The sequence below is a fragment of the Chiloscyllium plagiosum genome, chromosome 12, assembly GCF_004010195.1.
Source record: "Chiloscyllium plagiosum isolate BGI_BamShark_2017 chromosome 12, ASM401019v2, whole genome shotgun sequence".
In the NCBI taxonomy this organism is placed as follows: Eukaryota; Metazoa; Chordata; class Chondrichthyes; order Orectolobiformes; family Hemiscylliidae; genus Chiloscyllium; species Chiloscyllium plagiosum.
In genome coordinates, this window is record NC_057721.1 from 20,233,800 (window position 1) to 20,250,321 (window position 16,522).

At 38.0% G+C, this 16,522-nt stretch overlaps 1 protein-coding gene across 1 annotated transcript in view; it reads right to left on the reverse strand.

Annotated features, from left to right (window-relative positions):
• ltn1 (listerin E3 ubiquitin protein ligase 1) overlaps positions 1 to 16,522 on the reverse strand; it is a 153,107-nt gene that overhangs the window by 108,761 nt on the left and 27,824 nt on the right. Inside the window, exons 5-9 of the mRNA XM_043700680.1 lie at positions 14,899 to 14,951; positions 9,072 to 9,252; positions 8,019 to 8,192; positions 6,530 to 6,720; positions 2,746 to 2,893 (exon numbers count right to left, since the gene is read on the reverse strand). Of these exons, the coding sequence (XP_043556615.1) occupies positions 2,746 to 2,893; positions 6,530 to 6,720; positions 8,019 to 8,192; positions 9,072 to 9,252; positions 14,899 to 14,951 (747 nt within the window). The remainder of the gene's footprint in view (positions 1 to 2,745; positions 2,894 to 6,529; positions 6,721 to 8,018; positions 8,193 to 9,071; positions 9,253 to 14,898; positions 14,952 to 16,522) is intronic.

The window sequence follows — 16,522 nt, forward strand, 5'->3', positions numbered from 1 at the left end:
CCATTTGGATACAGAACTGGCTCAAAGGTAGAAGACAGAGGGTGGTGGTGGAGGGTGGTTCTTCAGACTGGAGGCCTGTGACCAGTGGAGTGCCACAAGGATCGGTGCTGGGTCCTCTACTTTTTGTCATTTATATAAATGATTTGGATGTGAGTATAAGAGGTACAGTTACTAAGTTTGCAGATGACACCAAAATTGGAGGTGTAGTGGACAGCAAAGGAGGTTACCTCAGATTACAACAGAATCTGAACCAGATGGGCCAATGGGCTGAGAAGTGGCAGATGGAATTCAATTCAGATAAATGTGAGGTGCTGCATTTTGGGAAAGCAAATCTTAGCAGGACTTATACACTTAACGGTAAGGTCCTAGGGAGTGTTGCTGAACAAAGAGTGCAGGTTCATAGCTCCTTGAAAGTGGAGTCGCAGGCAGATAGGATAGTGAAAAAGGCATTTGTATGCTTTACTTTATTGGTCAGAGTATTGGGTACAGGAGTTGGGAGGTCATGTTGCGGCTGTATAGCACATTGGTTAGGCCACTGTTGGAATATTGCGTGAAATTCTGGTCTCCTTCCTATCGGAAAGATACTGTGAAACTTGACAGGGTTCAGAAAAGAATTACAAGGATGTTGCCAGGGTTGGAGGATTTAAGCTATTGGGAAAGACTGAACAGGCTGGGGCTATTTTCCCTGCAGCATCGAGGCTGAGGGGTGCCAGAGGATGTGGTGGAGGCATTTGGATGGGTATATGAATAGGAAGGGTTTGGAGGGATATGGGCCAGGTGCTCGCACGTGGGACTAGACTGGGTTGTGATATCTGGTTGGCATGGACTGAAGGGTCTGTTTCCATTCTGTTCATCTCTATGACAAGCAAGCTTACTGTATGGTCAAAAGCAGACCATTCTGATGAGTAACACCGGCACAATAGTCTTCACATATAATTGAAATATCGGCTATTGACCAATGCAAAAATCATAAATATTGCTATAATCTGCCTAGAAACCACTAATTTTTAGAAGATATTTGCATTTTCAGGAACTCAGTGGATCACACAGAAAGACTTTCAAGATTTAATATTTCTACTGTAACAAACCAAAAGCAACAGTGAGTAAACAAATTCAGTATTAAGGTGTGATTATCCAGAACACTAAACTGACCACCTCACATGCATAACATAGTCAGTGAGGATAAGTTACACAAAGCATATGCACATGCACCTATGACATAACTGCATTCTGTACACAGCAATGATATCATCAGTACATGCACTGCTGATGTGGAGTTTTGGGAAGGCAAAGTCAGGGCTGAGACTCTGGTGTGAATAGGGACAAAAGTTGGTAGGCCTGCAACGGGAGCAGAGGAGCAAGCGTCCATTTCTCCATTTTGTGCATTTAATTTTATTTTAAAAATCATTTTTTTCAAAAAAAAAACAAAGAACGTTTCTAAACGCACACTTCCTGTAGTCCTGAGACTGGCTACTGCTTTCCATCATTTACAATGATCCTGGCTTTCTTTTTGCTTACATGTACTTTATGCACCACCAGTAGGTGGCCTTTATATGAATCACGGCCTTGGAATGGAACTTCTGCTCTCTACTGCAGAAAAAAAAGTCCTCCTGTCACTTTTACCTTTGATGTGGATGTGCCGGTGTTGGACTGGGGTGGACAAAGTCAGAAATCTCACAACATCCAACAGGTTTAATTGAAATCACAAGCTTTTGGAGCATTGGGGTTTGTGATTTCAAATAAACCTGTTGGACTGTAACCTCGCATTGTGAGATTTCTACTTTTATCTTTACTGATAAAGGAGGCATTTTACTTTTCTGGGTCTCTCTTGCATGCTGTCTTGTGCCTAAGAGGTTGAGTGATATCTTAGAAACTGTAACTCAATATAATAATGATTTTCTGTGAACTTGCCCTCCCAAAGACTGTCTCTATTGCAAAGTGCATCAGTTGGATCAAGCATCCAAGCAAAAATGCTGGTTAACTATTCTCTAGACCTCTTAGACCATTCTACCTTGGAATTATACTGGCAGTTATAAGTACAAAAGCTTATAAAGCTGACATTCCAAACATTTCCATGAGAATTGACCTATAAACGGCACAACTACTCTCCATTATCTATAGATGTTAATATCTAGAACCTTCTTCTTCCCAGCAAATCAACCTGGGTCCTCCTTGAGCAACCAAGTTGAAAAACCCAAAAGTAGAGCAGGTTGCCTTACCAGTCCTTTGTTTACTTTACCTTAAAGATTTCGTCCTAAAATACCATAATCTCATAAATTTTGCATTTGTAACAAAACTAAATTCAAGGATGAATTTTAAAGAGTCATGAAAGCCAAATTCAAAAGTCATGAAGCTGTCTATTGTTTCCCAGCATGCTAGGGCAAATGTATCGTTGGCTGCAGGTAATTGTCAATTACCAACTTCACCTAGTATTGGGAAGCATCAGTGGCCAGATGCACTAAATGAAAGGGAAAGATACCAGTTTTTGTTCCTTGTAGTTAAGTGGGGTATACACCTATTCCCTGAGTTAAGGATATTGCAATTCTCAAGGAAACTCAAAAAGGGAATGGAATAAGAAAAATGTCTCAAAGAAATGAAAACCTGGGGTGAATTGATACATTAAGATGTGTAAAAGTGCTAATCAATGGATAAAAGATTCCAATTTCCAGATCCCTTTTTGTTTTCAACTTTAGCAAGTAAATTTTCAGTATTTTTAAGAAACGTTTCCTTCAGTTTTTCATATACCTGTTCATTTATGAGCATCTGTTGGAGTTTTTGGTGATCCTCAATGTTTCCAAGATTTTGGTGCACAGTGAAGCATAAGCATTCCATGAATGCTGATACAATTGCTGAACTCTCACTGCAGCTCATCAAGGCACATTCGCTCTGTAATCTAATAATCAAAAACAAAAGGACATCTTTTTAAAATAACAGGAGATATTTATTCTCTAAATTATCTCAGATAAATTGTAAACTCTGAAGTGCAATCCAAGTCCATTTCTTTTGCAAATGTTTCTTTATTTTCTGTAAGGAATCTGTCAGCTTCCTTTGGCATTCACTTCAAAGATGGGGCTAAGAAAAAGCAACCTGTGAAGTACTGAATGAAGTTGCATTCTCCATCAGCTAAAGGCATTATATACTCGAGTTTCAATTTGCTACACTATCATGCTTCATTTCATTAAATTCAATAAAATGCACAAATCTCTAAGTGCTGTTTAGCGTTACGAGTAGCATTTCAATTTTAGGTGGCTAAAATGTACATTTCCAGATGTAATGATCCAGTAAGAAATTCAGAAGAGGCTTGTATACCAGTGACATCAGAAAGTGGACTATACTATCACAAGGAGTAATCAGGATGAAACATATCTATATAGTTGAAGAGACACAAGGAAGAATAAATGGAATATTACATTAGCAGGCTCAGATTGAGGCTCTTGTGGAGCATAAACATGAAGGTGGGAAACAGACTCAACTGTCTTTTCTGAACATTACGATATATGCAATATGGCAGAGCATTGGTCAGATAGTAGCAAGGGTTGTTCTGCTCTAATATTCAGCTCAATGTAGTAATGTGACATTTCTATATGGTCTGACTTTCTGCTCTCCCCAGTGTTGTGTCTTAATCCTCAGCCACCTTCAATTCTAAGTGCATCATTTTGTATTCTGACCTATTTTTTTCCTTTTATACTATAATTCAATAACAATAGGGAACAATGATAAAAAGGGAAAGGTACAGAGTGTGTTTAGGAGTCAGGAATATCAAAAACAAAGATTGCAAGATTTTTTATAACTATATAAAAAGGAATAGAATAACAAAAAGGAATGTTGACCCCTTAGCTGCAGAGACAAAATAAACCATCATGGACTGAGGAAATGGCAGATACATTTCTCCTCATCTTTGCAGTAAAATACAGGTTAGATAGCAGAAATATATTATAGCCTAGGGACTAATAAGAGTACGAAATTAAAATAATTAGTTATTAGTAAAGAAAAAGTACTGAAGAAACTCAAGGGACTAATATCTGAAAAGTCCCCAGGATCTGATGGCCTACCTCCCAGAGTTCCAAAATAAACACTAGAGATCCAGTACATGCACTGGCTATGATTTTTCATGCTGACCTAGATTCTGCAACATTCCCATCAGGCTGGGCATCAGATTTTTTTTAAATTCACTCATGGCATACAGAGATCCTACTGCTCTAGAGAAGGTTGTGGAGAGCTGTTTGCACTTCTTGCGTGTAGGAATGCCCATTGCCAAAAGGGCATTTCCAAGATTATGGCCCATCAACAGCCATCAGGTTGGATGGGTCCTGAGTTTTGTGCGAAGACATACCTCGTCTATTTTCCACATTGGAAACTTTCAGCATTTGTGGCTGCACTGGAACAGCGTGTCTCGGAATGAGGTCTGTTTTGGAGTACTGATCTTCAGTACCTATTACAAGAATTCAGTCAGGATGCATGGCCTTTGAAGTATACGGTGCCTCCAGCCATTTATTGAAATCACAAGGAGTGAATCTAATTGGTTCAAAGCTGACATCAATGATGCTGGGGACCTGAGGTGAAGGCTGAGACTGATCATTCGCTAGCCATCCCTGGCTGAAGATGGATGAAAATGCTTCAGCATTGTCTTTTGCATGGCTCAGTGGTTAGCACTGCTGTCTCACAGCGCTAGGGACTTAGGTTCAATTCCAGCCTCAGGTGACTGTTTGCACGGAGTTTGCACATTCTTCCTGGGTGACTGCCTGGGTTTCCTCCAGGTGCTCCTGTTTCCTTCCACAATCCAAAGATGTGCAGGTTAGGTGAATTGGTCAGGCTATATTTCCCATAGTGTTTCAGGGATGTGTAGGTCAGGTGCACTAGTCAAGGGTAAATGTAGAGGAATAGGGTCGGGGTGGGTTACTCTTCGGAGGGTTGGTGTGGGCTTGTTTTGCCGAATGGCCTGTTTCCACACTGTAGGGGTTCTATAATTTCTATGACTTATATATGCTGGACTTCCCCATTGCTGACGATGAGGATATTTGTGAATCCTCTTCATGTTGGTTATCTGTTTAATTGTCCATCACCAATCACAACTGAACGTGGAAGAATTGCAATACTTAGATCGGAACTGTTAGTTGTGCAATTGTTTAGCCTTGTCTCTTGCAACTGCTTACACTGTTTGGCATGTAAGTAGCCCTTTGTTGTAACTTCAAAGATCGGCACCTGATTTTTAGATTTGCCTCATTTTGCTTCTGGCAAACCCTCCTACACTCCTCATTGAACACTCCTGATCAGGAAAAGAGAGAAGGGGAAAACAGTGAACTAGCAGCCAATTAACATAACACCAGTGATTGGAAAAGTACTGGAGGCTATGATTAAGTCTTAACAGTGCACTTGGAAAAACATAGTATGAGTAGAAGGCAACATTGCTTTGAAAGGGAAACCTGGATTGACAGATTTAGATTTTTTGACAATGTAACTTGTTGGCTAGATGAAGGGAAACTGATAGATGCAAAGTATTTGGATTTCCATAAGGACTTCCATAGGTTGTTTCCCAAATATTTAATACACAAGATAAGGTTTGTGAAATTCAAACAAGAATCTCAAAAAGTTAGTATGCAGATTGAGCAAGTAGACTGGAGGATAAATGAAAATTTATTGTGAAATGCAAGGAGAATGGAACATAAGAGTTAAGAGGCCTTGCTACAATTGTTTAGGATGTTGGTGAGACCACATATGAGTACTTTGGTTTCCTCTCATAAGAAAGGATATAATTGCATGTGAAGCAGCGCTAAGCAGCTTCACTCGGCTAATTTCCAGAATGAAGGGGTTATCTTATGAGGAAAGATTGAACAGGTTGGGTCAGCAACCAATGGAATTTAAAAGAATGAGAGACTACCTTGATCAAACATACCAGATCTTGGGGGACTTCACAAGGTGAATTCTGAAGGTTGTTTGTACTCGTGGGAGAGTAGGGAACCCAAATTTAAACTCCCATTTAAAAAAAAGAGTGAAGAGATGAGTTTTTGAGAAGGCTGTTTTTTTAAAATTCTCTTCATCAGTGAACAATGAATCTAATTAAGGCTGAATGACCTATTCCTGCTCCTAATTCATATATACAAACAAATAAATCTGCCAAAAGCAGAGTGCAAAATCTTCACTGCCTTTGATGACAGGGCTCATGCATTATTATCAAAGGCTGCGTAGCATAAAGGTCTATGCAAGCCACGACTAACCTGTCACTTTTTGTGCTGAAATTACCCTAGCTTATTTCACTTTGGGCTCTTAGGATAAACAGAGAGACAGGACAATGTTGAACTTTAACCCAGAACTGGAAACAAAATAGCAGCATGCTATATCAATGATCCAACCAATTATCCTTTAAAATCATTGTTGCCTTTTCCAGCAATCTATTTTCTGAGTTGCGTACACTTCTTTGCAAAACATCACTTAAAATATTTAAATTTCTCCAGGCCAGGCTGCTTTGTAAATAGCTAAACAACATTATAATGCAGTGCTCTGTTGATTGAAATTTTTAAACAAATCATACCCCTTGCTAACAGTATTGAAGAACAGAGTGAAAAACTCTATCTTTGATCCAATTACTTCTTCGGGTATCTTGCTGATGAATGGTAAAAGACTTGGATAAACAGAAGTAGCCAGGCCACGACCACCTTCTTTAAGAACTGCCCATAACTTTGGCAAAACTCCTTTCTTTGCGTTTACATGGACCCAGCAATCCTAACAAAACCGTAAATAAAATAAAGCAGCGTTGTTAAAATATTGTAATACTGGATGGCAAACATGAATTCACTGGAAACAATTTCTCTGCAACCACATGAACCAGAATACCAAAATATTGACATTGTCACCTCATTGCACTAATCTTAAATAGCACATTGAAAAATGCTATTACAATCTCAGGAAAAAGCAATTGTAATGATATTACTAAACATCTCCTATCTTAACTTATTTACATTTCAAAATCTAAATTGTTATAATAAAAACTATCTGTATTGTGATAGTATCTATGAAAATTGCTGATAAAATCATCATGATTAGTGAAAAATAAATATCTGACCTCAGAGGCGCAACGTGACAAACTGTGACACAGAACACAGATTACAAGACTTTGAGCCTGTACTTTGTTCTATTTAATCTAAATCAGCAAGCAAGAAGGATAGATAGGAAATAGGGTATGTTGATTTTTTTGTGCCATTTTAACAAATGCATAATAACAAAATATTTCAATCAAAACCATATATGCTCCTGATCTATTTTTAAAAAACTTAAACATTTGATTCTGAAACTGTAGCTTTGTTGTCTTCAGTCACAAACCACTCAATGTTCTTTTTTCCAGCTAAGGGTCCACCCAAGGTTGACAAAAAACTGGGACATTCTTTATTTTCAACAAATTTTAGTGTTACCTAAGATGATCTGAGCAACATCCTCACTTTGGGCAATCTCAGAGAGAAGCGAAGGAAAGCAAATTTGAATAGACTTTGTTTGGGTAATTTTTCACAGCTCCTCTTCTCATCCCTTTTTGTCAGGATGATGTTTAATAAAAGTCCTCTGATACCTCCACAAATGGGCATTGTTCAAATGAGAGCTAGAGAGGGTACCCATAGCCTATGAGATAAACACAAGTGCCAAAACTGAACATGATACCATTGTCAGCTGACATACACACAGACCTAATTCTAGCAGGGATTATCAGACAATGATTAAAAGAAAAAGTCATGGCAAAACTTCTCCACCTAACCAAGGGATACTGCGACCATAATGAAACCAATTCATTCACTACAAACTAAATGGAACCCTATTACAAATTACTTGAACCCATTGACTCAGTGGGAATTCCAGAGTCCCAGCTTAAATAATTAATCTTTATTTTAAAATAGAACACCAAATTTTCTTCACCAAAATATTAACACAAACATTCTTTTTCTATTTTACAATAATATAATGCAATGCATTTTTAAAAAACAATAAAATAATACTTTTTATGCCTGAATTGTTGATTTTAAGTTTCGTGTTACCTCAATACAGGTGAGCACATAAAGTGCTGCCGCCCACACAGAAGGGCATACGACTGGATCCATGTCATCTATATTCAGTAGCACAGCGGGACACACTCGTGCAGCTTCAAACTTCATCAGCTCAGGCAAGTATTGGCAAAAAGCAATAATCAATTCAAAGAAAGCTGAGCGGATCTAACAAATTTTAAAAAAAAATACTGTAAGTGTTTTAGAATCTCACCATTTCCATAAAAATATTAATATAAATGCTTTGCACTCATTGGATACCAAAAGGTTAATTCTGATCTACAAAGTTCAAGTGGGCAGTAAAATGTACCATGCCATCATCAGGTTATATTATTGTGAATGAAGGTTATAAAACAAGACACAAATTCTCTTAAACAATCAATTTTCCTGTATCAGGGAGTTTTATTTCCCCCAGTTGTCCTACATCCTTTGAAAATCCAATCTTATTTTCAACTGACTGTTCTAAAAATAAAGCTTACAATTAGGAATAAATTGAAGGATTAATTTTGGCAAGATAAAGTCTCTACAAAACAATGTTCTGATGTTACAGTTTTAGATAACAATATTTATAAACAAATTCTTCTCAAATCTCATTTACTATCATCATGTTTCTACCTCCTACCAAGCTTTCTTACAAAATTGGCAATTTGGACTTTGGGCATTGTTTGTTGCAAACTTGTGGGCTGAACTAGTCCTGCTATTTTCCTCTGCCCAAGAACCGTTGTTGTCAAAAGATACATGTTCAATCACTGCACCATAGGTTATCTAAATCAAAGCAAATTCAAAGCTGAGGGGTACAGATTAGAAGTCCAGCAATTCAGTGCTACAACTTTCCAGCATCCTTTGACTTTTAATTGAATTGATAAAACAACCATTTTATGAATAGGAAAACCACTATTTAATTAAAATTTGGAAAACCTTTAAATTAGCAAAGTTTCACAAGGTTGAGGGGCTCAGTTTCTCATGTAATAGGTAAAATTATATTTGTTAAATTATTGCAATAATTAATTATTTTGTTTAATATACCAGAGAATGGTTAAGCCAAACCTGTGGGGTTTTGTGTTTGCTGTATTTCCAGAACTTGGACGGTGATAGAATAGCCAATAGTCTGTTCTTCAGGACAACATTCTCATTTTCAGGGAGAAGGTCAAGTAGCTTTTTCAGAGCCAGAAGTGAGCTTGTGACAATCCTTATGTATTTTTCTTCCCTTTCTTCCTCTGGAACACTTCTAGGTTTGAACACCAACTTACAGTTATAAATGAATGTTAATCACATGCAATATTACAGTCATTAGATACATAAAACAGTAAAATTATCTGAATATTACCTACACTTTTCAAAAACATTATAGTGTTAGCATACTTACAATACAGCATTCAGAAGAGTGATCATTTAATGTTTACTTTTGATATTCCACCCTTTATGGCTATCCATTAGGGATAAAAATATTTTTTTACTTGCAAGGGTTCTTTTGATATTTCTGAGATGACTACTTCATGATTTTCAGAGACTCACTTTCTTTTCCATTCTAACTAACTCCATTATTAGATAATGCCATCATGGAGGAAAATTAACTTTTGAATTTGTGATGAAATTTTTTTGGGATTTCTTTATGTAAGGAAGATAGTACAAATACAAGAATACAAAAGGTCACAAAGAAACATAGAAAACATACGGAGTAGGTTATTCAGCCCTTTGAGCCTGCTCTGTCATTCATTATGATCAGGGATGATCATCCAACTTTTCCACCATAACCTCTGATCCATTTAGCCCCAAGTGCTCTATCCAACTCTTTCTTGAAATCATAACAATGTTTTGACCTCAAATGCTTTCTGTGATAGCGAATTCCACAGGCTCACACTATGGGTGAAGAAATATCTCTTCACCTGACTCATAAATGGTGTTTCCCCGTATCCTTTGACTGTGACACCTGGTTCTGGACTCCTCCATCTTCAGTAATATCCTTTCTGTAACTACCCTGTCTAGTCCTTTTAAACTTTAATGGTTACTGTGAGATTTCCCCCTCATTTTCTCCCTCAGCAAATACTGACCTAACTGATTCAACCTCTGCTAGAATGGCAGAACTGACATATGAGGAATCAGACTGGTGTACCTTCACCGCACTCCCTCTAAGAAGAACACTCATCCTCAGATAAGGAGACCAAAACTGCATATGATATTCATCATGTGGTCTCACCAAGGCCCTGTATAATTTCAGCAAGACATCCTGTCTCCTGTACTCAAATATTCTCACTATGAAGGACATCATTTTCCTTCACGATCACCTGTTGCACCTGCATGCTTATCATCAGTGACTGGTATATGAAGACATCCAGGTCCCATTTCATATTACCCCATCTCAATTTATAGCCATTCTGATAATAATCTACCTTCCTGTTTTTACTTCCAAAGTGGATAACCTCACATTTATTCACATAATAGTGCATTTGCCCACTCACTCAGCTTGTCTAAATGACAATGAAGAATCTCTGCACCCTCCTCACTTCTCATCTTTCCAGCCAGATTTGTGTCACCAGCGAATTTAGTTCCCTCATCTTAATCATTCATACATATGTTGTGAATAGCTGGGGTCCTAGCACTGATCCCTGCAGTACCCCACTAGTCACTCCTTGCCATTCAGAGAAAGATTCACTTATTCCTACTCTTTGTTTCCTGTCAGCCAATCAGTTGTCTATCCATTTGAACAAACAACTCGCAGTTCAATGTGCTTTAATTTTACATGCTAATCCCATATGCAGGTCTTGGTCATAAGCCTTCTGAAAGCCCACATCAGTCATATACACTGCCTCCCTCTCATCATCTCCATGAGTGATATTCTCAAAGAATTCCACTGGATTTATCAAGCATGATTACATTAGCTACTCTCTAATCTGTACAACTGCATCCACTATTTCTACGGCCACTTCCTTAAGTACTCTGGAATGTAGATTATCAGGTTTTGGGGATTTATCTGCCTTCAATCTCATCAATTTCCCCAATACCATTTCTCTACTAACACTGATTTTCTTGAGTTCCTCCCTTTTACTAAATGCCGTGTTTCCCAGTATTTCTGAAATGTTATTTGTGTCCTCCTTTGTGAACATAAAACCAAAGTATATAGTCAGTTGGTAGTTAATTGATTCTATTATGTACAGCAGTTCATCCAAACTCAAACCAAGGATTAATCAGATCAAAATAGCTTTCTAACCACATGTCAATATTATAATGCCATATCCTGTTGCACAATCCAAGGGATTCTGACAAGCTAGAGGCGAGCTGCCTTCTTTAATACAACTGAGTGTCTTACTAGGATATTTCAGAGGGCAATTAAAACTCAACTGCATGGACATTGGTTCGGAATATCATTTAGAACAGACCAGGCAAGGATGATTTCTTTCCCCAAAAGTTACTCACCCAATTGATTCTCTCTTTAAATAATGTTCCAGTTTATTTAATTAACTGAGTTTAAGTTCTATCACGGGAAGCTAACTTGTGTCTTCTGATCACTAATTCAGGTCTGTGGCTTTTCAGTTGATTAAGGTAACTATTCTGCCACTGTTTCCAGTAATAAAATGAACTAGCACCAAAGCTAGAAGCACCTTGACACGTTTGTTTTCACTGCTTGATGTCATATGCCTGGACCCGAGAACCAGATGATCTTCAGTACTGTCCCCAAATACAAGCACCATTCACACTATAAATCAGTCACTGTTAGTGAATTCTGTATAAATATATAGATAAACAAGATAAGTATTTAAAGAATGTGAACTGTGAGTGTCCAGATTAAGAGCTTGGTAATAAGGAGGCAGAAAGCTTTGAGATATTTCCCTGAAAGGACTGCGATGTGGGTGTTTAATCACAAATGCTGTTAGTCTTCAAAGCCATGTCATTCTCCTCTGTCCCAGTTCAAGATGGAGGTCATAGTGGCTGCTAGCATTATGAAGTCACTGCATGCATAAGGAGCTAGATCGCACATGCATGCTGTCATTATTTTGTCTCTCCCATGCATAGAGGTGACTCTTTTTCTCAATGGCATCCCATTATTGATGTTTTGAGAGCAGCTAGAGGGCTTTGAAGGGCAAATTTGTCTACTGCCTTTATATATTTTGAACCTTGAAACCAGTGTAATAAACCTCAGCATTTGTAAATATCAAGTGGCATTTTTTCTGAAGTGATCATGAATAATACATTTAGAATGAAATTGCAGTGAGTCAAATTCAGATTACAGAAAATTCCAGTTAGGTCAAAGACCTCAACTATTCCCGTCCAGAAATAGTAAATTCCACAAAACAATGACATTGATAAACCAAGCAGCCATACGTACTCTGGAAGAACAGAACTTGTCAAACTTGTCATATGACCATGCCAACAAAAGAGGCGTTTAACCCTACACAAGCATGAAATCATGGAATGTTGGGCAAGAGCCTTGATTTAACAATGAGATCATCTTGAGAAAGGCCTGAGAGGATGACTAAACGGGTCAGAAAATTTTAAAAGCTGTTAATCGGAGGGAGGGTGAAGTTGTAAACCAAGTGGAAAACCATGGTGCAGAAAATTGACATTGTGAATGAGTAGGTGATTCCACCATTTGTCCACCATTATGAAACACAAGATAAACATCTCAGAACAATTCAATAAACAGGCTTTCCCTCCAGCAAGCAAAATGATAAGAACAGGAGATCTGTCCCAAAATTGAAGGTCAGCATCTGATTCAAGGCAAGTTAAGCAGAAAGATCTTAATTCAGATCCAATTCTAGAAAAAGGGGGAAACTGCCTTGACCAATGCGGAGAAAGCTATAGACAGGATCCAGAGTCTTACGTTACAGCATGAAAACATCAAAAGTACATTTGTTGCATCGACAGCATGGTGGACCACATTGCATCCATCTGAAACAAGACATTGGGTCCTGGGTGAGACATAGTTGAGGGGAAGTATGTGGTAAATATGGGATCTGATGAATAGTTATTTAGGAGTTAGACTTCATATTTGACTTTTCCTATTTTATCTAATTGCACTGGAACTTGTCAAAGTCTCTGATTTAAATTAGGGTTTTCGGGGGGGGGGTGGTTGGGGCTCTATCCACCCAACAGAAAATTCAATTTCCTCACAATTACATTGTGATGGGATTCTGCAGTGTCCCCATGCACAACTCCTACTTACAATGGCATTACAATGGTCTGGTTATTGGAAAATTTGTTCCTATATATTTAAAAATATCACCTCTCATTCATCTAAATTCCAAAAGGTATAGGCCCAAATGTGCTCAACCTTTCCTTATGAGGTAACTCCTCATCCCAGGAATCGAACAAATGATCCTTGCCTGAACTGCTTCTAAAGCAAATGTATCCAATCTTAAGTATAAAGATCAGAACTGTCCACATCACTTTCCATCACTTTACTGATAACTGAGAGGACACTGGGGTAATAATTGGATGGATTGGACTTGTCTTGCTTTTTGTGGATCAGTCATACCTTGGCATTTTTTTCCCCACTGACATTGTATTTATATTGGAACAGATTGGCTAGACACATGACTAGTTCTGGAACATGAGTCTTCTTCAGCACTATGGCGGGGATATTGTAAGAGCATGCAGCCTCTATAACATCCAGTGCCTCCAACTGCATCTTGACATCATGTGAATGAATTAAATTAAATGAAGATTAATATTTGTGACACTTGAGGCCTCAGAAGGAGGCAGAATTGAATAATTCAACAAGCACATCTGGCTAAAAATGCCTGAAATTGCTTTACTTGTACTTTGCTGGATTCCTGCATCTTTGAGAATGGGAATATTTGATTAGTAGTGGTGCTAGAAGGCTAATTTTAATGATACACATTGAAGTCGCCAAAACAGTCAAAGATATAAAATGTCCAATTAAACAATAATCTCACAGCTGAAAAGATTATTGCATGGACAGACCATTGCACTCTCTTTAGCAGATTTCTATTTGAAATAATTTACGCTTTGGGTGGTTCAGGAAGCTCACTGTGGCATGGCAGTCTCTGCCAAATTTGCTGCAGACAAAAGCAGCGGCTTTACCAGAGACAGGATTTGCTGACCTCTATTTTCTTAGTGCTCTTTTCCAAGCCAGCTGAACTTTACATACTGCCTTGTCTCTTCCAATGCCCTCCCAAACAGTGAGTCTCCCAAGACAATAACAGTCAGGGACTATCTCACAGCTGACTGTGACAATACCTATCATCCTCACATCTCACTTGCTGGTGGCAGGGAGATGGATGTTCTAACATGTTGTAACATAGTCACTATTTCACCACACAAAATGCCTTTCGGTTTACAGCTATCATCCATTTGATGAACTTGACCAAACTAGTGTCGACATTAAACACTTAAGTGTATGCTGATTCCATCAGCATGCTCCAAGATCATTAAGGTGGTGATCTTGTCCTGTCAAGAATACGTCTGCGACATTAAAGGCGGAAACTGCTCAGCCATTTCTCATGAGTGCTTTCTAAATATCAGTACTATAGAAACATGCAGTGCAGACTACACACTCCGATTGCAGTGTGCCATTTCTTTGAAAATGCACATTCAGGTTCACATTGAGATATTACAGTTACAGTTAAACTTTTAGGTTAAAACACAACATTGATAGTCCATATGTGATTCTCATGTGCATCCCAAACAACAGTTCTGCAATGTTGGCATATATGTATTTAGCAGTTATTTATATATATAGCAGTTGCTTCAGCATGAATAACATTGGAATTATGGTTAGGTTGTATTTTAAGTCACAATAATTGAATTTGATGCATTTGGGAGACTGTTCAAACGTCAGAATACATCCTTAATGTCATTATTGTCAAACTCCTAAATACTTCAATGTAAACTGTCTCCAAGTCAAATAACCTACTGTGGATCACTGAGGGTCTCTGGAGTTTCCTTCAAGATGTAATCACATATGATCTGTGAAACAAAATAATGTCATTTGTACCATTCTTCCAAGTAAATTTAAATAGCTTTTTCTTGTAACTGCTAAAATATACATACACTTCAAAACATCACAAAAAAAAAATCACATTTCTTTCTATTTTTATTCTGAAATATCATGTCTTGGTGACACCATTGATTGAACTATCTCGGTGGAACTGAAGTGAAAATGCACAATTTAATGAGAATTTCAATACATGTTAAGTAATTACTTTCACATTGGTAGGCTTGCTTGTGTCTATCATTACATAATAATATAAATGCGTAAGAAAAATCTAATTCTACTTCACATTTAAAAGTAGCATAGGCCATTACTGGTGGTTCAGCAGCATTGGCCATTACTGTATAATTAACAAGTTACATACTTGCTCTCTTTCAGTCTTACGTTATTCACCAAATAGTGAAAAAAAGACATTTTCCAAAGAGGTGGGGAAAAATATTAATTAATAAGTCATAAACCGCTAGCAAAGACCTCCTAACTGAATAGATCCTAATTCTTAGTTAATAAACTGAGTATGTATTGCAGTGAATGAAGATATAGAAAAACTGGGGTTTTTTGCCTCAGCATCCACTTTTGTCTAATTGATTCGCATTGTTGATGTGTCTTGGGACTTTTTTCCATGTCAACGTTACTAAAAAAATGCAATTTGTTGATGACTTACTGGCCCAGATTGGAACATACTTAAGCAACGACAATTCTCTTTAAAGTCACCCACTTAACTGTTGCCAATTTTTCCAGCCAAGATTCTTTGACTCGCCTGCCCTCAATATATTCATCCAGATACACCAAAGATAAATTTAATTAGTTCAGAATTTGTGATACAGGCCATGACATATCCCATTTTTTAAAAAACACCTGTTGCTGTACTTCAGAGGTTAAATGTACTTTGACAATGACTGAGGAAAGTTGAGGGTATAGGGTAGACAATGTGTAGAAAAGAAGGTTGTGTGCCAAGTGAGTATTGTGCAAAGTGAATGAGTGGATAGGGTATCAGTTAACTACAAGTGTTTATGGTAGGTCAGGGGCAATGTTTGGTCTGCAACAGAGATTGTTGGGTTCAGCAGGATTGCAGGCCTGGCAGGATTAGGTTGGATAAGGAAGGAGAGGATCAAATATGAAGGTAGGCTCGCCAGTAATATTAGAAATGATAGTAAACGTTCCTTTCAATACATAAGAAACAGACAACAGGCAAGAGTAGACATTGGGCCATTTCAAACTGATGCTGGAAGCCTAGTGATGGGAGATAAGGAAATAGCAGGAGAACTTAATAAGTACTTTGCGTCAGTCTTCACAGTGGAAGACATGAGTAATATCCCAACAATTAAAGGGAGTCAGGGGGCTGAGTTGAGTATGGTTGCCATTACAAGAGAGAAAGTGCTAGAAAAGCTAAAAGGTCTTAAAATTGATAAATCTCCTGGCCCCGATGGGCTACATCCAAGAGTTCTGAGGGAGGTGGCTGAGGAAATAGCAGAGGCGTTGGTTGAGATCTTTCAAAAATCACTGGAGTCAGGGAAAGTCCCGGATGATTGGAAGATCACTGTTGTAA